At 41.7% G+C, this 22,699-nt stretch overlaps 1 protein-coding gene across 2 annotated transcripts; it reads right to left on the bottom strand.

Moving 5' to 3' along the window:
- Positions 1 to 393: 393 nt before the first annotated feature.
- On the bottom strand, positions 394 to 22,393 carry LOC149813476 (ATP-dependent Clp protease proteolytic subunit 4, chloroplastic-like). 2 transcript variants are annotated; one of them, XM_089992401.1, is made up of 2 exons: positions 21,862 to 22,393; positions 394 to 1,025 (listed from the first exon to the last, which is right to left on the bottom strand). In XM_089992401.1, exons 1-2 carry the CDS (start codon positions 22,326 to 22,328, stop codon positions 542 to 544), a joined length of 951 nt encoding a protein of 316 aa, XP_089848527.1. In that variant the 5' UTR covers positions 22,329 to 22,393; the 3' UTR covers positions 394 to 541. The 2 variants fall into 2 exon arrangements, with proteins under 2 accessions (XP_089848527.1, XP_089848526.1); XM_089992400.1 differs by lacking the exon at positions 21,862 to 22,393 and adding an exon at positions 13,399 to 13,981.
- Between the last annotated feature and the right edge of the window lie 306 nt (positions 22,394 to 22,699).

Below are 22,699 nucleotides of genomic sequence, written 5' to 3'. Positions count from 1 at the left end.
TAATCATTTCCTTAATATACTAAAGCTATTACCTACTCAAAAAGACCATGCCCAAATATTTAGAAATACATCCAAATTTTACACTGAATATTGCCTTGGCTAGTATAAACAATTCAGGAAAGGTATTATTTTGGCCAGCTACAGTAACCACCACTGACTAATCAGACCCTATCTTAGGGATGAAACTAAAACCCTAGTTGGAGAATCAAGTCATGGAATATGAAGTCAAATGAGTTCTGGTAATAACATCCAACAAGTAAATCACTCTCTTCCCCTAATCAAGAAAACAACACAAAAAGTATGTCAAAACTGTTGCAGAGTACTAAGTGAACAAGCCACCCAGCAAGCTATACAAACCATAAAAGTTATAATCCAAAAGCCAAACAAACAATAAATTCGAAAAAAAAAGTTATCTATTGTACAGGTAAACATATTAGGAGAATCCAAATTGTTATTTTCAAACCATAAAAGGGGAGCCAAAAAGGTGCCAAGTTGCTTCATGAAATCAATGAAAGTACATACACTATGAAATGCATATCATTCAGTATATCTCATCATCAGGAATTTCTGGCCTGAGAAACTTCTGTGGGTCTTTCATTATTTCTTCATAGCTCAGCTTCGGTTTAACTCTATCTGGCACTGGCATGGTTGGAATAATAGTATCTCTATCAATGACGGCATCTATGATCCCATATTCCACGGCTTCAATTGGAGACATGTAACGGTCACGGTCAATATCTTTCTCAACCTGCTCGTAAGATCTTCCAGTAAAGCCAGCAATGATTCTGGTAATGTTTTCTTTGCTGTGCATGATTTCCCTTGCTTGGATTTCCACGTCAATTGCTTGACCACTTGCACCTCCTAATGGCTGGTGCATCATTATACGTGTATTTGGCATAGCCAGTCGCTTGCCTTTTGTACCACCTCCAAGGATGATTGATGAGGTTGATGCTGCAATTCCAAGAGCAATTGTGGAAACATCGGCTCTTACAAGCTGGATCACGTCATAAATTGCCATGGTAGCACTGGAAGGAAAACATGCAATAATCTAATCACTTGCTCAGGAGTAGCACATAGTAAAATAAGTTGCAAATGACAAACCACCTTTAAGGAGAGGCACTGCACTTGGGAAAATTTGTAAGTATTAAAGAAATATGAATGAAAAGGAAATTACTATGATCTGCTGGAAATTGACACCAAAACCCTTTGGGTCATAAGGTTATCGGTTTTATGTTTATATTAGGGATATCCATCTCTTCTGTAGGAATATAAAGCACATTGCCTATTCTTACCCTAATCTTAAGGGATTAAAAAAATGAGAATCTTCCTTCCTAAATTGACCACTAGATGAAAAAGCAACTGTTTTTGCTTAAAGGTAATTACAGTCCTTGATTTAAACCCTCTCTAGGGGTAGGTATGTGTGTAGATAGATAGAGAGAGATGCATCAATATAACACAAAAAAAAAGATACTAAAAAAACTCACAAGGTGATTTCTTCAACCTTGTGCTTTTAGTTGATTACTCCATTCAGTGTTCAATCATCAACATGTGCACCCGCTGTAGCGCCACGCTGGCGTGCGGTTGCTGCATGATGTGTGTGGCAGTTGCCACATGTAATGCGCGTGGGTGGGCTGCCGTGCGCCACGGATACTGCGTGCGCGACGTTCATGCTTGCCACGCGACAGTTGCCACGCGACGTGCGCGCTTGCCGCATGCCACGCGGGCAATAGTTGCTGTGCGACGTGCGCGCCTTCGGCCAGCAAAGCCCGCGTGAGTGGTTTCCATGTGCGACGTGTGCGTAGGCAGTTGCTGCGCCACGTGAGTGCGCCAGCTCTTCTTTCCCGCCCCTTTCTCTCTTGTACGCCCACTAGGAGAGTCTGCAGACTCCTCCTTTTCCCCTCCGCTGAAGAGATGTTTTTCAACATAAGGCCGTGAGATCTTTCTCACTGTGCCATTTCGGCTCACGCAAGTGCTGCGAAGCACTTGGGTCTGCTTGGGCCATCAACGGTGAATGATCGACGACGTTGGTGGAGTAGGCGCACGCCCGGTGAGCCAAGGAACCGGACGGCGGTCTAAGGGCTTTCTTCTTCCCCCTTCACCGAAGGAGGTTTACAGCATTGGGCTGATCACCAACGAGGTTCACGCATCTGAAGCTCTTCTTTCAACCGCGTACGAGTGTCAACTTCGGTAAGCCCTCTTTCAAGTTGGGTTTGCACATCTTGCGTAGTGGTCATCGTTCCCTCGAAATCCTTTACGCAAGTAACTCGACGTTTTTCGAGTTGGCCTTGCCGACTTCTCTCCGTTGACATTCGTTCGCTCCCAAGTGCCGACGTTACAACGGGTTCACACGGCACGTTGCCGGAGGACTTTCCCTTGGACTGGACGAACACGGGTCACCCGCGACTCCCCGTCCTTTGGAGGCCCCATATCCTGCGGTACTGTTCATCCTGTGTGTTGCCCTGCACCCCGTTGCAGTGCACTCCAGCCGCGCCTATACATATATATATATGTATTATCTAAAATACCCAATAGGGGTATTTTAGTCATTTCACAAGTACCTGATAGGGGTACTTGTTTCTTTGCATTTATTTTTTTTGTAAATTCTTTTTTTTTTTTGTATTTTTGCCCACCTAAAAGGGGCCCCACCATGGAGTCGATGGGGCCCCCAACGGTCACATTTGTGATCGTTGGGGGCTCCCAACGACTCCATGGGAGCCCCTAGGTGGCTCTCCTTTTAAGGCCATAAGGCCACTCCTCCTCTCCTTCTTTTGTGTATAAATAGGGGTGAACCCCTCTTGTATTCTTCACTCTTGAGAGCTCTCTCTCTCTTTTCAATAAGAGACATTTATATTTTTTATGTTGTGTTGTCTCTTGTGGGCTTGGGTGTTAGCCCTTTTGTTTGTTCATTAGTGGATGTTGTAAGTGCTTAACGCACTCTTTGCTTTTCCGCATATTTCATTACATGGTATCAGAGCCTTGTGTATATTCTTCTTCTTAATATAGCTAGTTGTGTAGCTATATTTTTTCTCTTGTTGTATCTCTCTTTGTTTGTCCTCTTGTGAGTGATTTAAATGGAAAGAGAACAAAAGATTGATCTCTCCTTCAAGCTCAATGGCTCCAACTACATTATGTGGACCGCCGCCATGGAGAACAACCTCAAAGGTAAAAAACTTTGGGGATACGTTATGGGCACCATTCCGGAACCACAACTCCAACTAACCAAGATGGATGGTGACCAAGAAAAAGCTTTTGAAGAAAATGCCCGCATGAAGGCCATTGAAGATCACCAATCTAAAGTGGAAGATTGGGAAAGTAAGCATGCCAAGATTCTTGCTTGGTTCATGAACAACGTGAAGCTCAAGATTTGCGCCAACATTGCCAAGTTTCGGATGGCTAATGAAGCATGGTTCTTTATGAAAGGCATGTTCACTCAAAAATACCTTGCTCATCAATTCTTTCTTCAAGAAAAAATCTGGACTATCAAGCAAGGAGAAATGAGTGTAAGGGATTACTTTAGCACTCTTGGACCCTTATATGAGATGAACTATCTTTACTAGAACCAAAATGGGTTTCTTGTGTGGATGTGGAATTAAGGAGAGAACAAATAGAAAAAGAACACTTTTTCCAATTTTTACATGGGCTTAGGCCCGAATATGAACAAGTTAGATCTTCTCTTCTTCATAGATCTAAGCCTCTTCTCTTGGAAGATGCCATAGCCAAAATATGCCAAGAAGAAACTTGTCTTGGCATGATTAAAGGAGGAGATGATGCCTTGGCCGTATCAAAACCCGACAACCATATGAAAGCTTACAAACCTCCACATTTTGGAAGGCAAAATAATTTTAATGGCAACTATAGAAAATCCATTTGCCATCATTGTCAAGAGCCGAGTCATATAAGACCTAATTGCCCTAAGTTGAATGAAGCACCTAAAAATAAGGTTGCTTCCGTTGAAGAAGCTACTCAAAAGAAAGAGGAAACCATCAAAGGGAAGGAATCTTTTTCTCTTTCTCAACTATCAGAAGCACTACAAACTCTACTCAAGATACCATCAACCTCGGGTGCCGCCATAGCTTCTTCTCTTCCAGGTATGTCTTCTTGGATCCTTGACTCTAGAGCTTCCTTTCATATGACCCCGTTTGAAAATGAGCTTTCCGATTTGTATAAAAACCTATGTCACATGGGTGCGGGTGCGGGTGCGGGCGCGGCTGCGGGTGCGGGGATTCGGCACTTCCAAAAAACCCGGGTGCAGGGGTGCGGCAGGGGCAAAAATGTAAATATATATATATATATATATATATATATATATATATATATATATATATATATATATATATATATATATATAAAGGGTCGGGGGCGGGTTTTTTCAAATTTCATTTTATATACAGCTATACGATAGCACAAGCAAGGCTACCACCATCATTGAAAAGTCAGGAGCTGACAGCTGCTGTCAGCAGATTTTTTTTTAAAAAAAAATTCGCAGCCCATTTCATAGGGCAATTTTTTTTTTTTAAAAAAAATCTAAAAAAAAGAACATAAATGATCCTGGGTGCGGTCAACGCACCCAGGATCGGGTTGACCGCACCCGATGCCGCACCTGCGTCGAGTCGCGTCGACGCGGGTGCGGCACCCTGCTAGCCGAATCCCTGTGACATAGGTAAAAACTATAAAAACTCCTATGTTTCAACTGCCGATGGTACATCTTTACAAGTAAAAAGTTTTGGAACTTTAAACTTTTCCAAAGATTTCTTTGTGCCAAACGTGAGAGTTGTACCTCAACTTAATTTAAATCTCCTCTCTGTTGCTTAAATATGTGATAATGGATGTGAAATCTCCTTCTCAATTAAGGATTGCTCTATACAGGATCTCCGATCCGGGAAGCAGATTGGGCGAGGGGCATAGAAGGGGAGATCTTTATTATATGAGCAACTTGAAACTCCCCACTAACTCTTTTTGTAACCATGTCCAAGATAAAAATATTGAAATTTGGCATCAAAGACTTGGACATCCAAGTTTCTCAAAAATGTATTCCTTTCCATTTGGAAAGAAATTTTGTAATGAGAAACATTTTGTTTGCAAGAGTTGTATTTTTGGCAAAATGAAATTCACTCCTTTTCCAAACCGAACTTTTGTGTCCAAAAGACCTTTTGAGTTAGTCCATTCGGACGTTTGGAGTCCTTCCCCGATCATGTCTAAAGGAGGGTACTCCTATTACGTTACTTTCATTGATGACTACACTAGGTATGTGTGGATCTATTTTCTCAATTTAAAATCCGAAGTCTTTGACTTCTTCAAAAAATTTCATATGATAGTTAAAAATCAATTTTTAAGTAATATCTCTACTCTTAGATCCGATTCGGGTGAAGAATATTTATCAAATGAATTTCAAAATTATTTAGAAGTAAATGGAATTTGTCATCAAAGATCGTGTCCTAGGACTCCCCAACAAAACGGCTTGGCTGAAAGAAAGCATAGACACATCATGGAAACCACTAGGACACTCCTTATTTCCAAAGAAATTCCGAAGAGTTTTTGGGCCGAAGCGGCCTTAACCTCAACTTACTTAATAAATAGAATGATATCTTCATCCTTACAAAATACATCTCCATATGAAAAACTATTTGAAAGAACACCCGATTTCAATAGATTAAGAATTTTTGGGTGTAAATGTTTTGTCCTTACACATAAACGGGACAAATTATCTCCTAAAGCTATTGAATGTGTTTTCTTGGGATATGGAGAAAATCAAAAGGGTTTTAGATGTTTTGACTTGAAAAATAACAAACTCTATGTATCCAAAGATGTAACCTTTTTGGAAAATGAAAATGGTTTTGTGAAAACTAAAGATATTGACGAAAGTGAATATGCTTTTTTATTTGATCTTCTATCTCAAGAAGATGAGACTCCTCAAGAAGAGGAAATCTCTAATGAGTCTTTGAATGACCTAGAGGATATTCCTCTTGACAATGTTGTAGATGAAAGTGATAGACCAATCCAAACCTATGTTAGGCGTGGTCAACAAACTCAAATGAGCGCCTTAGAAAAATACTCTCAAGGATCCAACATAGAAGAAACCTCTTTAAGGAGATCCGGTCGGATCTCCAATCCTCCTAATAGGTTTGTTTCCTATGAGTCCCTAACTCCAAGGTATAGAGCGTGTCTAATTGCGTTGCACTCATTTCATGAACCTTCACACTATAATGAGACCAAAAACATTCCCCAATGAGTTGAAGCCATGAACTTAGAGCTTAGTGCCCTTGAAAAGGCAAAAACTTGAGAAATAACTTCGTTACCCACTGAAAAGAAATCAATTGGATGTAGATGGGTCTTCAAAATTAAAACTAAAAGTGATGGTTCATTAGAACGTTATAAAGCCCGGTTAGTAGCTAAAGGATATGCTCAAGAATATGGTATAGATTATGAAGAAACATTCGCACCTGTTGCTAGAATGACTAGTGTTAGGACTCTTATCGCCATTGCGTCAGTCAAAAAATGGCCTATCTATCAACTAGATGTTAAGAATGCATTCTTGAATGGCGAATTAAATGAAGAAGTTTACATGGATCCCCCACCAAGAGTATCTATTGGTAAAAATAAAATTCTCAAACTTAAAAAGGCATTATATGGTTTAAAACAAGCCCCAAAGGCTTGGCATGATAGATTTAGTAATGTAATGACAAGTTTGAATTTTCGTTCATGTTATACTGACACTGCTTTGTTTGTGAAAAGTGCAGGGTCATCAATAGTGATTTTACTACTTTATGTTGATGATATGATCATCACTAGGAATTTATGATATTAAGAAAGTTTTAAAAGAACATTTTGACATGTCTCACCTTGGTTTCTTAAGATATTTTTTAGGGATTGAAGTGGCGTACTCTCCTCGAGGGTACATTCTCTCTCAGATGAAACTGGCTGCTGACATTTGTTCAAAATCTGGTATCTCCGATGATAAGAAGACATAAACCCCTGAAGTCATCAATGCAAAATTAAGGTTGGAAGATGGAACACCTCTCGAGGATCCTACTCTCTATCGGCAACTTGTTGGGTCTCTAACCTACTTATCCATTACTCGGCCAGACATAGCTCATGCCGTCCACTCTGTCAGTCAGTTTCAACATGCACCTACAACCGTGCACATGAGTGCAGTCTTAAGGATCGTCAGATATATCAAAAACACCATAACTAAGGGAGTTTTTCTTTCCTTCTCCTCATCACTTGATTTAATTGCTTATACTGATGCTGATTGAGGAGAAAATCCCAATGACTGAGTCTCAACTACGGGATTTTATGTTTTCTTAGGTGACTCTATGATTTCGTGGAGATGCAAGAAGCAGCACAAAGTATCATTGTTCTCAACGGAAGCGGAATATCGTGTTATGGCCACTACAACCATGGAACTTGTATGGCTAAGAAGTCTCCTCAGTGATATGGGCATTGTCATCTCCACTCCTTCGAAGATGTGTTGTGACAACAAAAGCACAATTTATATTACAAGCAATCACACCTTCCATGAGCGTACTAAGCATATTGAGATGGACTGCCATTACGTAAGTGATGAATACCTAAGAGGAACCATAGCACTACCTTACGTCACATCTGAGTATCAGTTGACGGACTTCTTCACTAAGGCCCTTGTTGCTCCTCGTTTTTTGTTTCTCCTTAACAAGCTTTCGGTTATATCCCCGTAAAGCTTGAGAGAGGGTGTTAAAATACATGTAATTCATATATATATACATATATATATATATATATATATGTTTATATACATATATATATGTATTATCTAAAATACCCAATAGGGGTATTTTAGTCATTTCACAAGTACCTGATAGGGGTACTTGTTTCTTTGCATTTATTTTTTTTGTAAATTTTTTTTTTTTGTATTTTTGCCCACCTAAAAGGGGCCCCACCATGGAGTCGATGGGGCCCCCAACGGTTACATTTGTGACCGTTAGGGGCTCCCAACGACTCCATGGGAGCCCCTAGGTGGCTCTCCTTTTAAGGCCATAAGGCCACTCCTCCTCTCCTTCTTTTGTGTATAAATAGGGGTGAACCCCTCTTGTATTCTTCACTCTTGAGAGCTCTCTCTCTTTTCAATAAGAGACATTTATATTTTTTTATGTTGTGTTGTCTCTTGTGGGGTTGGGTGTTAGCCCTTTTGTTTGTTCATTAGTGGATGTTGTAAGTGCTTAACGCACTCTTTGCTTTTCCGCATATTTCATTACACCTCTGTACCTATCGCTGTCGTGTCCCGTTCCTGCCGCCGCCTCACGCCCACACCTGTTGCAGCAACTCCTGCGCCTGCCGCAGCACACGCCTACTGCAGTCGCATTCTGCGTCTGCCACAGCTCCTGCCGCTGCATTGCGCCCTGCACTAAGACCTGGCACCTGCTGCCGCCTCATATTGCAAGCATCGCATCTGCGTGCTGTGTGCGCTGACCAACGCTCTGCATTGCATGGCCATGCGCACCACTGGGTGTTGCGTCGCCCTTGCGGATGTTGTTGTGCATAGCGTGTGCCGCGTGCTGCCACACACTGCATTGTCGCGTTGTGCCTTACACAATCCCTGTTCATGCGCCTGCATCGCTTGTGCACCCTGTGACCGCATTACCTGCGCCTGCAGCTCCTGTGCACGCCTACACCCTGTGTGCTGCCGCGCTGCACTTGCGTGCCTGTGTGTGCTGTGCCTTCTGCACTTGCGCCTCCTGCAGGCACTCATGTGCCCTGTGCCTTGCACTGCCTGCAAGCCCTGCAGCCTGCTCCCACACGGCTGCAGACCCTACAAGGCCTGCGCATTACTGCAAAGGGCAGCACGACCTGCAATCGCCTGCACACTACTGCAGTGTGCAGCAGGCCTGCAGCAACCTGTGCATTGCCGACCAGAACCTCCCCTTGTCCGAACTCTCCCTTCCTAACCATGCGTGCGTTTGTTCTCAAAATTGGTAAGCGCACTTATACTGAAGTGAAGCACCAGTGTGTGCAAGGATTTGCTCTTTTGGGCTTGTAATTCGGGCCTGCGTACCCGTGTAAACAGTCTTGTAACCTAGTCGTGCGCTAGAGGAAACCCCAACTCAACCATTGACCTTTATTGTGTGTGTTCTTGACATATTGAGGCCGAAAAATGAACTCGGCCACCTGTCCGCTGCCTTAGAACTCATTACCACGCAAAACCCGCAGAAGAAATGTACCTGTCACCTTACGCCTGGGAAAGGGCCGCACCAGTTGAAAGTAGGGCACCTCCCATGTATGGGTACCTTCACCACTCAAGAAAAGACAAGATCTGCCTGGATATTGCTAGCCGTCGGCCTCCTCAAGTGAAGAAGAGAACCGCTCCTGCAATGCTTTTGGACTATCACTCTTGTGTGAGTGATATTCCAACTCCTGGGAGCCAAATCACCCTTGTGAGGCTCTATCATGTGCACTTCTTGCCTCCTTATATTTTCATCAATGTTGGAGGACTCGGGATTCTCTTTAGGCATGTCTTCCTTGTTTTGCCTTGACATTAGAACCCATAATCTTAGTATGCTTTCCATTGTGAGCAGTTTCAAACAACTCACCACCCTGGAAACATTCCCGCTCGTTGTCTCTGTTTTAACTTCACCTTCTCTTGACAAGAGTGGATGAAGGCTAGGCATTTCGACAGCATGGGACAGGATTCTCATCACTTAGACACCTCTCCGAGTCAGGGAGAAGATCCTCCTGACTCTCAATCGTAGGGAGTGGTTGCGCCATCTCTACACTTGCAACTTGCCCGAGTATGGCTTGCATAGCAATAGGCTCCATTGGCTGCTGCTCAAGTAGCTGATTCACTTCTTGCAGTTCTTGTTGCTCACACACGACATCATCTCGTTCACCGCCAATGCAACGGGATACCACCGAGCAAGATCTATTCAGGGTGAAGCAGCAGAACAGACACTCTATGGCATCATACCATAACAATGGTGATTGGAGAATGGCGCCAAGCAAGGACACAACACCAATGCACTATGGTGGCACGATCCAGTACACAGGCCCAGGATCGAATATCACTTATGGGCCCATAACCCGCAAGTCCAGTTGCGGATTGCATAATTTGATAGAATCATCTGAACTCAAAAAAGATTTTAATGTGCTTTGAATGCCTAGCTCTGAGTGAAGTAGTCTCCACAACATTGAACTAATCCAACCACCTCACCTTACACAAGACACCAAGAACAGGGAACAAACACTTGCCTGCATCCAGACATTAACAGGCTGAGGATGGTCATCAGTGTTCCTTAATGTCATAATAAGCACTATGTTTTGAAGTATTTTTCTATTTCTGGATGAAATGCATGGTAGCTCCTTTGAAACAAGCTTTGGAGCAATGGAGACTACAATAACATGTAAAACCAGAATAATATGTTGGTTAGGACAAAGATGAAACTGTTTAATGAAGTCTATCTAATTATATCACATTAATCAAAGAAAGTTCAATTAAACAACCATATAAAGGCTTCTAACCTTGTTTACATGTTACCTACATGTATTTGCAAGGAATCTCAGTAAACATCTTTACAATGTCTCAGTTAAGTTCACAAACCACACAAAAATATTTGCCCCTTATATACTAAGACTGCAATGAAACAAAAAGATGGAGCACAAAGACTGCAACTTAAGATTCTTATAATATACTAATTTTTTTTACAGAATCCAAACTAGCATAACTAGACATTGACACCTAAACATGATCAAGTACCCTCACGAATTAGAACTTCTCACCTTTTTTTCCGTTGAAACTGAAAAGAACCAAAACACGCAACAAAAGTGCAATGTGATATCAATAAAGCATAACACTCTAACCCAAAGGATGCAGCATCCAAAGGAATCAGCACCTTTCTTCAGAACTCTTAAAGATGGGTGTCATTCACATCACTAGACTTTTTCACTTATCTTCAAAGCTATGTCACATGGGTGTGGGTGCGAGGATGCGGCATTTTAAAAAAACTTGGGTGCGAGGTTGCGGAAGGGAATATATATATATATATATATATATATATATATATATATATATATATATATATAATTTTGAAGTTTTAAACAACAATAACACTAATGAAATAAAAAACAATTATCGTGAGTACATTTTAAGAAATAAAAATTATATATATGCTAAAATTCATCACTATAAGACTGCATTAACCAAGCTTAATCGAGTTACAAAGCTTCATTAAGCTCTACTGGTCTGAGCCGAGTTTAATAGTTTAATCGAGCACTGCTAGATGCATATATGTTTTTAGATTTTTGCTATTGAATCAGACAAATATCGGGATTTGATGGGAAATTTGATTACATGTAAAAGAACCAAATAAGGCACGGACACCGGTCCAAACGGGGTGAGAACCCGTTTTCCCCCTGGCCAGGACATATATGTTTGGTTTCCCATCCGACTCTTTTAGTTATTCTCTCCTAGTTACGTAACTGAGCTACTTTTGAATGGTAACCAAGCTGGTCATCCCTGAAGAAAGGTTGTATTGTCCATGATCATTACATCCTGCCCCAAAATCTGGCAGCTCATTGGCTTTGGATATTTTGTATTAATTTTTGTAGTACATAACCTCCAACGCATATCTCAGAAGGAAATCAAAATCTGATTTGATATTTGCAGGCAGGTACAGTGGACTGCAATCTGTACGGGCCAACATGGGCATCATTACCCTTTTGCCTTCCTTTTGTGAACCCTCTATTTTAACAGAACCATATGTGCTCTCTTCAATTTTCAGGGTACAATATGGTTGTTCTCTGAGACAATCCAGATTTTCATGAAAAGTTAAGCTCTCATCAACTACTAGAGGTGTCAGATCTTCAGTAAAAGGAAAGAATGATGAAGAAAGCCACCAGGTGCAGTATCAATGCATTGCCTGATTCACTCCCCATCAAAGTTGTGGTGAGGACCAGCATCTTGTCCAAGAGATGGAGGTATCTCCCAACCACAATCCCCTCCGCAGAAATCGATGAGGATCATTTCCCTTCGACCACGAAGCAACTCAAGAGACAAAAGAAGCTCGGCGAGTCGCACTTGCGGCTAGAAGAAACCGATCTCTTCACCGCTGTCAATCGATTCCTGTTGAACCAGGCACCTTCGCAGGTTTAGCCTGTGCTTGACCCTTAAAAATGATTCGGAGACGAGACTCCTTGGTAGAGGGCTACGACATGTGGTTGCCGTAAAGAAAGTTGAAGAGTTCTGTCTCGAAACTCGCCATACTGACAAACCAGTTCCTAAGTTTTCTGGCTGTCGTGCCCATTTCATTGAGCCCCTTTTTTTTCAAGTCCAAAAGTTGGACAAAAATGACCCTGGGTGTGTTGACCACACCCAGGGTCGGGTTGACCGCACCCGCATCGCGTCGACACAGGTGCAGCACATGGTAGGCCGAATCCTTGTGACATAGCTTCAAAGGAGCTACATTCTCAAGTAAATAGCTAATTTCAATGTTGTAAGACCTCCTGAAGGTTGATATAATCCTGAACACCTACAAAATTTCTCACAAAATGCGAGGGACACTTCAAGGCAGCCAATGTACACTAAAATATTTTTGTGTTGGAGATAAAAAACGTAATTGTTCAGCAATTTTATTTATTTCTAAGATGCAGATATCAAAATCAAAGCAAGGAAGATTAGAAGAACAAACAAGGTGTAACGTCTTCTATAGTCTCATGAGTTGATACACGAGGTATACAAATCTTCAGCTAGCACGGGTAACTGTGATAAGGTACACTTGCAAGTAATCTGTGATGAATTCACTGACTTATCATGAAAATGGAAAGGAGAAAATGCACATATCCTGGCAAAAGAGTTCCACCACTAACACATGAACCGCTTGATTGGAACACTTTTGCAGATAAGGTAGATCCCTTAATAATAGCGTGAATGTGCGATACTAGATTTCAAATATATATTTAAGCTCTGTTTGGGAGCCATGAATTGGAGGCATGTTGTGGTTTCCCCTAGTGATCTCATGCTCTCTGCTGTTTGCGAGAAGTGTGTTGTCAAAAACATTGCATTGGGAATGGAGTTGGCAGCCCCAACACCATATTTCAACACCATTCACAAGAGGGTGTTTTTGGCAACTCCATCCTCAACACCAAATTTTGGCATAACCATATTTGGGCAGCACATAGAAATGGTTGTTTTCATCTCAATGCAACTCTCCCAAACAAAGCCTTAATGTCATACTTGTTTCCAGCCGAAAGAAGTACTCACATTTCCAATTTAAAACATAGAAAATTGATTATCAAGTACTGAGTAAGCCACAAACATGATAATTCTTGGTGCAAATTAATATCGAACAGAAGACGAATTAAACAAACCGCCATTGTCGAAGAAGCTCGCACAAAAGGAAAAGAAAGAAGGAAAACCAAGAGAAAATAGGAAACCTCATCGATCCGCCAGGACAATTGACGAACAGCCTGATATCTTTAGTAGGGTCTTGGGCATCCAAGAGGATAAGCTGGCCGATGATCGTGTCGGCGATGAAATCATCGACGTTGCATCCCAAGAACACGATCCACTCCTTCAACAACAGTCCCATGACGTCCGCTTCCGCCCCTGTCATCGCCGTCGAGTTTGTCTGAGGCGGCGACGAGGCGAAGACTGAAGACGAGAACGAAAATGGAGAAGAATAAGATGAAGAAAGCCCCATCCTTAACCCTAAATCTCCAGAGAGCGTTGGGGGGCTCGGCTGGGACACATGCGAGCGTGGTGAGGCAGAGGGAACGAGTAGGGATCGGACGGAGAGAACGGGGGAAGGAAAGATGTGGGTTGCAGAGCGAGGGTTTAGGGTTTTATAAGGGGAAGGAAGAAGGGAAGCAGAGAAGGGGGCGGAGATTGAGAGCGAGTTCATCTCTCTCTCTCTCTCTCTCTCTCTCTCTCTCTCTCTCTCTCTCTCTCTCTCTCTCTCTCTCTCTCTCTCTCAGACACACACTCGTCTTCTTCTCTACGTGTTGGAGTGTGTCAAGATTGAAGAGGATAAATGGGACGCAATATGGAGCTTTAAACGGGTCAGACTCAGTCCGGATATGAATCCAGTTCGGAATCGGATCTGTGTGCACAATCAAGCTGAGTAGGGGTGCAAACGGTTCGGCTCCGGAACAGCTAATTTTACATGAAGATTTGGATCGGAATTGGATCTGGAACAGCTAAAATTTGCAAAACCTTCATCCTGTGTCTGACCCATATGCATCCCTAGAGCGGAGTAGCTCAAGCTCGGTTGAAGCTGAACGCAGCAATGCTCTGCGGTGCTCGGATATGGTTAGGCTTTTAATGGGTTAAACTTGACTCAGACCATGGATCCAGCTCGGCTCAAGCTGGTTTATTTATACAAATAAGTCAAGCTTATGCTTAATAGATTCAGTTTATGCTCTTAAAGTAGTGTCTCATAGCCCTGCCTGATTGCTTTTAACAAGTATTCAGCAGTAGGGGGAAAATGAAAAATGAAAAATGAAAAATTGCTGTATTATCCTTGCAAATTGGTGTATTTTGTAAAATACTACTCTAAAAGATGGACATCTAACAAATATGTGACTGCATTGACAAATATGGTTTTAGGTTCGCACATTCTGATGTGCAAATGCCATCCAATTGATTAGGTTAACTCCTTAACACGTGAGAACCACATAAACATAATGCGCAAAAATTCTCATATTCATAAATATGTGACCACATTCACAAATATGATTTCTGGTTCACACATTTTAACGAGTGAATGTCATATAACTCTTCAACATGCGAATTTGGCATGAAAATAATGTGTGAATATCAGGGCATTTGTCATTTAGTAGTGCTTTTGAAGTGCCACTAAAAGTCCAAGTTCTGTTGGGACCTTTAGTTGCACTTCAAAGCTAAACCCAATTGAAAATATGATGGGCTTATCCCTATAAGAGATTTTAATGGCATTTTGAAGTGCCACTAAAAAGTCATTTCTACGTTTTAAAGCACTTTTGCATGTTGACCATCTATTGGTCAATGCACGAACATTATGTTAAAAAATTTGTAGTGATTAAATCATGAATATATGTGTTCTAAGGCAGTAAAAAAAAATTCATAGTCATTCAATCTTTTGTAGTGATTAAATCATGCATATATGTGTTCTAAGGCAGTAAAAAAAAATTCACATTCGACACAGGTGGAGCACCTGGTTGGCCGAATCCTTGTGACATAGCTTCAAAGGAGCTACATTCTCAAGTAAATAGCTAATTTCAATGTTGTAAGACCTCCTGAAGGTTGATATAATCCTGAACATGTACAAAATTTCTCACAAAATACGAGGGACTCTTCAAGGCAGTCAATGTACACTAAAATATTTTTGTGTTCATAGGTACAAATATCTCTTTTCTGGCAAACAATAAAGGTACCTCTAGTATCAGTTACACAAACTACACAACTAAAAATCGTGGGATCCCTAATTCCCAGTCCCTTTTCAAAGCATCTTGGAGTGTCCAATCCAATCATCTTTTTCATTTTCAAAAAATGAAAAGCACGAAACTTTTAGAGTCAAAGAGAAATTCATCTAGAGAAAGTAGCTAACCAAAGTACCTAAGCTTGATCAAAGAGGCCAAGACATTGTTAAAATATAGCTTGCGTATGGATCTGGATCCAGATCCATACGCATGGTATGTTAATGAAACACATGCTGCTTTAGTATCATTAATGGCATCCTTGTAATATCTCTGATATTACAAGGATAGTTGTATATTTGTTGTTTTATATTAAATGATTAGGGCTTGGAGGTCGAGCATTGTGAGCCGCCCCAGCCATTGGTTTCTCTCTCTCTCTCTCTCTCTCTCTCTCTCTCTCTCTCTCTCTCTCTCTCTCTCTCTCGCGCGCGCGCGCGCGCGCGCCCTGTTTCCTGCAGACGCTGTATCAGATATGGAAATCTGATATGGTATCAGAGCACAGCGTGTTCATCGAGATGGGGTCAGCGTGAACAAGAAAACTCCCTGTGCGTGAAGAAGGTCTGAAACAACAGATTTCCCCCTTCTGAAGCAGCGTATCTTCACAGCAGATCTCTCCTTGCGTGAAGAAGGTCTGAAACAACATATCTCTCCTACTGAAACAGCGTATCTTCACAGCGTACCAGTTCCCCCTTCTGAAAGTTGGTACTTTCAACGTACCAGATATAAAATCTCTAAAACAGCAGCAGCGTGTTCCTACTTTCGCAGATCGTGAACTGCGCATTCCTCCTTTCAGCGTGTTCCTCTTTCTGCGTACTCATCGACTGTGTTCATCCTAAGTTCTCTCTTTTCTGTCATTCTATCATCTGTGTTGGTTCCAATTTTTTTTTACACATCACCGACTGTTGTTTCCCTTTTATTTCAAACCAGTTTTGATTCCACAAGTTTCTTTTCCTTCCTTCATTGTTGTTTTAGTGTTCTTTGTGCAACATTTTTTTTTTGGTCATACAAGTATCTGCTTTATTACAGTTTTACTGATTGATTAAGTGATCCCAAATCTGTTTATTTTTTTTCATTCATCTTGTTTGCTTATTCATTATTCTACTGATATGGATTACTCTTCGTCTTCATCATCCGGTCCCTCTACCGATTTCTTGAGTCAGCTTGTTACAGAAAAACTTACTCATTCTAATTTTTTGACATGGAAAAGGCAAATCCTTCCTTTTATACGGAGTCAGGATCTCGATGAACATTTGGATGGTTTAGTTCCTATACCACCACGGCTTATTTTGCAGGAAACCAAGGATGAGAAAGGTGACACAATTACTATTTCCATTAAGAATCCAGAGTATACAGTTTAGAGGAAGCGAGATCAGTCTTTAGTTGCTTATATTACATCAACACTTTCTCAAGAAGTGTTGGTTACTCTTTCAGATGATTGCACTGCGGCGGATCTGTGAAGTAAGTTGTCACAGACTTACTCTCAGATATCAGAATCCCGAGTTATGTTCTTAAAAAATGAATTTCAATGTTTGAAGAAAGGCTCCATGACAGTCATGGAATACATAGACCGCTTGAAGAGTATTACTGGTCAATTGGTTGTTGTTGGAAGTGCTATTGCAGATAAAGATAAAGTTCAAGAACTCCTCAGTGGATTGGGTCCTAACTTTGACATGTTTACCACAGCTTTATCATGCCTTCCTCACTTGCTCACTTTTGACGACCTCCAAGCGAAACTTCTCCAGCATGAGATGATTATGAAGCAAAGGGCAGAAGGAAATGAATCAGCTCGTCCTCATTCAGTTTTGGCCATGGACACTTTTGTAGGTTTTGAACGATGGAATGGAGGGCATCAAGGAGGCAGAGGCCCCAGACGTTTTGGGCAGGGAGGACGTGGTATCTTGCCTACGCCTAATATTTCAGGGGGTTTTAACACAGGGAATCAGAGGAGAGTGCCCACTTGTTTCTTATGTAACAAAAGAGGACATGTGAAAGCTGATTGTTGGTTCAATCTACAGAATAGAGGAAAAATAAACAAAATTGAAAATAAATCCGCTACTGCTATGGACACAAAAGGGCCATCCACAGATGTGCAACAACTTTTGTTATCAGCATTGTCACAGATGACGATCAAGCAAAATGAACAAGGCGAATGGTATGTTGATTCAGGTGCCGCCACGCATGTTACGGGTAATGCGGGTAAGTTATCTCACTTATTGCCTTATTTTGAAAAAGGTAGTATAGTTACGGGAGATGGAACTTATCACTCCATTAGTCATACTGGCAATGCACATATCCCTATGTCAAAGTCCTCACTTCACTTGTCCAATGTCCTTCTTGCTCCTAATATTAAAAAGAACATTGTTTCTGTAGCTAAACTTGTTGACGATATGAATTCTTCCGTCGAATTTACTCCCTCTTCTGTTTATGTTAAGGATCTACGAACGAAGGAGACGTTCGCTAAGGGGGAGCGACAAGGAAACATGTACGTCTTCAAGGAGATCCCTTCAGTGTCTTCGTCTTCAGTCCCAGTTCTCCATTTGAAGTCGTCCAAGCATTCTTCAGTGTCTTCGCCTTCAGAGTCTTTGTTTTTTCCTTCATTGGCCGTTTTTAATTCATCTCATTGTAATAAGTCAGATATTTGGCATAGTCGTTTGGGACATTGTAATCGAGGTTTCATTGAAAACCTTGTATCTGATGGTCTCCTTCCAGAATCTAGTTTATGTTCATTTTCTGATAATAAAAATAAATGTTTCTCATGCGAACTCTGCAAGAGTCATGTTCTTCCTTTTCATATTATAAATAAAAGAGCTTCAAAGCCATTTGAGATTATTTGTTCTGATGTTTGGGGACCCGCACCTATTCCTTCTCTTTCGGGCAGTCGTTACTATGTTATCCTTATTGATTCCTATTCCCGTTATACTTGGATATATTTTTCGATGGTCAAAACAAAGTTTGCTTGTGATATTGTGCATTTACAATGTGATGGTGGAGGAGAGTATTCATCGAACGAGTTTATTGCCTTTCTTCGGGATAAAGGAATAAGTCGACAGGTTTCTTGCCCTCATACTCCTCAACAAAATGGTGTTGCAGAGAGGAAACACAGGCATATTGTTGAGATCGCGATGAGCATGTTACATGATAGCAATGTGCCTGTTAGTCTCTGGACAGAAGTTTTTCACACATCTGTTCATATCATAAATCGTCTTCCTATGGCACTTTTGGATCGGAAATCTCCCTATTATACTTTATTCGGGCAACATCCCTCTTACGATGAGCTGCGTGTTTTTTGTTGTGTATGTTATGTACATATTGATTCATCTCTGCGAAATAAGTTTCAGGACAAGGCTGTCCAGTGCAGATTTGTGGGGTATGCAGATGAATACAAAGGTTATCGATGCTATGATCCTACTACAAAACGTATTAGGACCTCCAGAAATGTTGTTTTTGACGAACGAAATTTTCAGGTCAATGACTCTGCAGCATTGCCATCTCGAGAATTAGAAGTATATGATCCATGGATGAGCGCAAATCTTTTTGCTAATACAGGAGAAACATGTCAGACAAATTGTCCTTCCTTCGGCTTGAGTAGGGAGTTGAATGACTCACAAATACATGTTAAATCATCTCCAGTTGAGCCACCCCCAGTAGAACGCTTCTCTGGGCAGGTATACACTAGACGGGACAAAAATACAGAGCCGAGGAATGTGGAAAGCATCGCCAATGATCCGGCTCAAAGGCCGTCACGCATTAAGCATCCTATTCAACGATGGGTGAGTTATGAGACCTTCTCCCTTGATTTCCAGTTGTTTATGTCTCAGCTCACAAAACAGGCTGAACCCACTTGTTTTAATCAAGCTCTTCAATCCCGTCATTGGACTGAAGCTATGAATGAAGAAATGGTAGCCCTTCATGAATGCCAGACTTGGGAAATAGTCCCTCGGCCAGAAGGAAAGAATATAGTTGGCTCAAAATGGGTTTATAAAACAAAGTATAAGCCTGAAGGAAGCATTGACAGATATAAGGCACGACTTGTTGCTTGAGGTTTCGCACAACAATATGGTGAAGACTACGATGAAACTTTTAGTCCGGTAGTCAAAATGGGTACTATTCGTGTCATCATATCCCTAGCAGTCGATCGAGGTTGGAGCCTTAGCCAGATGGATGTTAAAAATGCATTTTTGCATGGAACTTTAAAGGAAGAAGTGTATATGGAGCAACCTCCTGGTTATGCCGAGAAGGATCCTACTGCCTGGGTGTGCAAACTAAGGAAATCTCTGTATGGATTGAAACAGGCGTCCCGTTCCTGGTTTGAAAGTTTTTCTATGCAAATTCAAAGTTATGGTTTTAGAAGATGCTCTCTGGATCACTCACTCTTTATTTGCCAAAAGGCAGACATTGTTATACTGCTTCTTATATATGTTGATGACATTGTGATCACTGGGAGTTCAGATAATCATGTGCAAGACGTGAAGCAATTTTTAATGAAAACTTTCAAAATGAAAGACTTAGGGGAGTTGAGGTACTTTCTTGGTGTGGAAGTTGACAGACAACAAGACACATTGACACTCATGCAACAAAAATACACTCTTGACCTTCTGGAAAGAGCCGGGATGACGAATTGCAAACCAGTCAGTACTCCTAGTGTATTACATCAAAGGCTGAGCTCTGAAGATGGTCACCTTTGTGTCAACCCTACAATGTATAGAAGTCTCGTAGGAATGTTACAGTACTTGACCTTTACCAGACCTGATATAGTTTATGCTGTCAATCAGGTATCCCAGTTTATGCATGCTCCAACGGAGGGTCATATGGAAGTTGTGAAGCGCATTCTACGTTATTTAAAAGGAACTATAGGAGATGGACTTGTTTATCGCAAGAACAATAATTTGCATAGAGGACACGAACTCATCACTTATACAGACGCAGATTGGGCAGGGGATCCAGATGAGAGACGATCTGTCTCTGGATATTGTGTATATATTAGACACAATTTAGTGTCCTGGAGCAGCAGAAAACAAAAGGCAGTGGCACGATCGAGTACAGAGGCTGAATACAGATCGATGGCTGCAGGCACGGCAGAAGCCACATGGATTAGACACTTATTGAGTGATCTTGGGGAGACAATTATTCGATTTTTTCTTCTATGTGATAATCAAAGCGCAATAAACATTGCATGTAATCCTATCCAGCATAGCAGAACGAAGCACATTGAGATTGATCAACATTTCATACGACAGAAAGTCGAGATGAAGGAGATAGAACTACGTCATGTTCGAACAGAAGATCAAGTGGCAGACTTGTTTACCAAGGGGTTAACAGGACGTCAATTTTGGCTATTGAAGAGCAAGTTGTACATGATCCAAAATCACATACAACTTGAGGGAGGGTGTTAAAATATAGCTTGCGTATGGATCTGGATCCAGATCCATACGCATGGTATGTTAATGAAACACATGTTGCTTTAGTATCATTAATGGCATCCTTGTAATATCTCTGATATTACAAGGATAGTTGCATATTTGCTGTTTTATATTAAATGATTAGGGCTTGGAGGTCGAGCATTGTGAGCCACCCCAGCCATTGGTCTCTCTCTCTCTCTCTCTCTCTCTCTCTCTCTCTCTCTTTCCTGCAGACGCTGTATCAGATATGGAAATCTGATAGACATAACTTACAAAGCAAGGAAGATTAGAAGAACAAACAAGGTGTAACGTCTTCTATAGTCTCATGAGTTGATATACGAGGTATATAGATCTTCAGCTAGCATAGGTAACTGTGATAAGGTACACTTGCAAGTAATCTGTGATGAATTCACTGAATTATCATGAAAATGGAAAGGAGAAAATGCACATATCCTGGCAAAAGAGTTCCACCACTAACACATGAACAGCTTGATTGGAACACTTTTGCAGATAAGGTAGATCCCTTAATAATAGTGTGAATGTGTGATACTAGATTTCAAATATATATTTAAGCTCTGTTTGGGAGCCATGAATTGGAGGCATGTTGTGGTTTCCCCTAGTGATCTCATGCTCTCTGCTGTTTGCGAGAAGTGTGTTGTCAAAAACATTGCATTGGGAATGGAGTTGGCAGCCCCAATACCATATTTCAACACCATTCACAAGAGGGTGTTTTTGGCAACTCCATCCTCAACACCAATTTTTGGCATAACCATATTTGGGCAGCACATAGAAATGGTTGTTTCCATCTGAATGCAACTCTCCCAAACAAAGCCTTAATGTCATACTTATTTCCAGCCGAAAGAAGTACCCACATTTCCAATTTAAAACATAGAAAATTGATTATCAAGTACTGAGTAAGCCACAAACGTGATAATTCTCGGTGCAAATTAATATCGAACAGAAGACGAATTAAACAAACCGCCACTGCCGAAGAAGCTCGCACAAAAGGAAAAGAAAGAAGGAAAACCAAGAGAAAATAGGAAACCTCATCGATCCGCCAGGACAATTGACGAACAGCCTGATATCTTTAGTAGGGTCTTGGGCGTCCAAGAGGATAAGCTGGCTGATGATCGCGTCGGCGATGAAATCGTCGATGTTGCATCCCAAGAACACTATCCGCTCCTTCAACAACAGTCCCATGACGTCCGCTTCAGCCCCTCTCATCGCCGCCGAGTGCGTCTGAGGCGGCGACGAGGCGAAGACTGAAGACGATAACGAAAATGGAGAAGAATAAGAGGAAGAAAGCCCCATCCTTAACCCTAAATCTCCAGAGAGCGATGGGGGGCTCGGCTGGGACACATTCGAGCGTGGTGAGGCGGAGGGAACGAGTAGGGATCGGACGGAGAGAACGGGGGAAGGAAAGATGTGGGTTGCAGAGCGAGGGTTTAGGGTTTTATAAGGGGAAGGAAGAAGGGAAGCAGAGAAGGGGGCGGATATTGAGAGCGAGTTCATCTCTCTCTCTCTCTCTCTCTCTCAGACACAGACTCGTCTTCTTCTCTGCGTGTTGGAGTGTGCCAAGATTGAAGAGGATAAATGGGACGCAACGATACTCGGATATGGAGCTTTAAACGGGTCGGACTCAGTCGGGATATGAATCCAGTTCGGAATCGAATCTGTGTGCACAATCGAGCTGAGTAGGGGTGCAAACGGCTCGGCCCCGGAACAGCTAATTTTACATGAAGATTCGGATCGGAATTGGATCTGGAACAGCTAAAATTTGCAAAACCTCCATCCTGTGTGTCTGACCGATATGCATCCCTAGAGCTGAGTAGCTCAAGCTCGGTTGAAGCTGGACGCAGCAGTGCTCGGATATGGTTTGGCTT

Source organism: Nuphar pumila, chromosome 16 (assembly GCF_984573655.1).
Source record: "Nuphar pumila chromosome 16, dmNupPumi1.hap1.1, whole genome shotgun sequence".
In the NCBI taxonomy this organism is placed as follows: Eukaryota; Viridiplantae; Streptophyta; class Magnoliopsida; order Nymphaeales; family Nymphaeaceae; genus Nuphar; species Nuphar pumila.
Note: the sequence above shows the minus strand (reverse complement) of the source record. Positions and strands in the feature narration are given on the sequence as shown.

Bases quoted from the DNA above. Each gene is read 5' to 3' on its own strand.
- LOC149813476 (XM_089992401.1), bottom strand. From the start codon at position 22,328: ATGAACTCGCTCTCAATATCCGCCCCCTTCTCTGCTTCCCTTCTTCCT. The intron at 1,026-21,861 runs GTTTCCTATTTT...TTTTCCTTCCAG, and splicing joins TGTCCTGGCGGATCGATGAG to TGCTACCATGGCAATTTATG.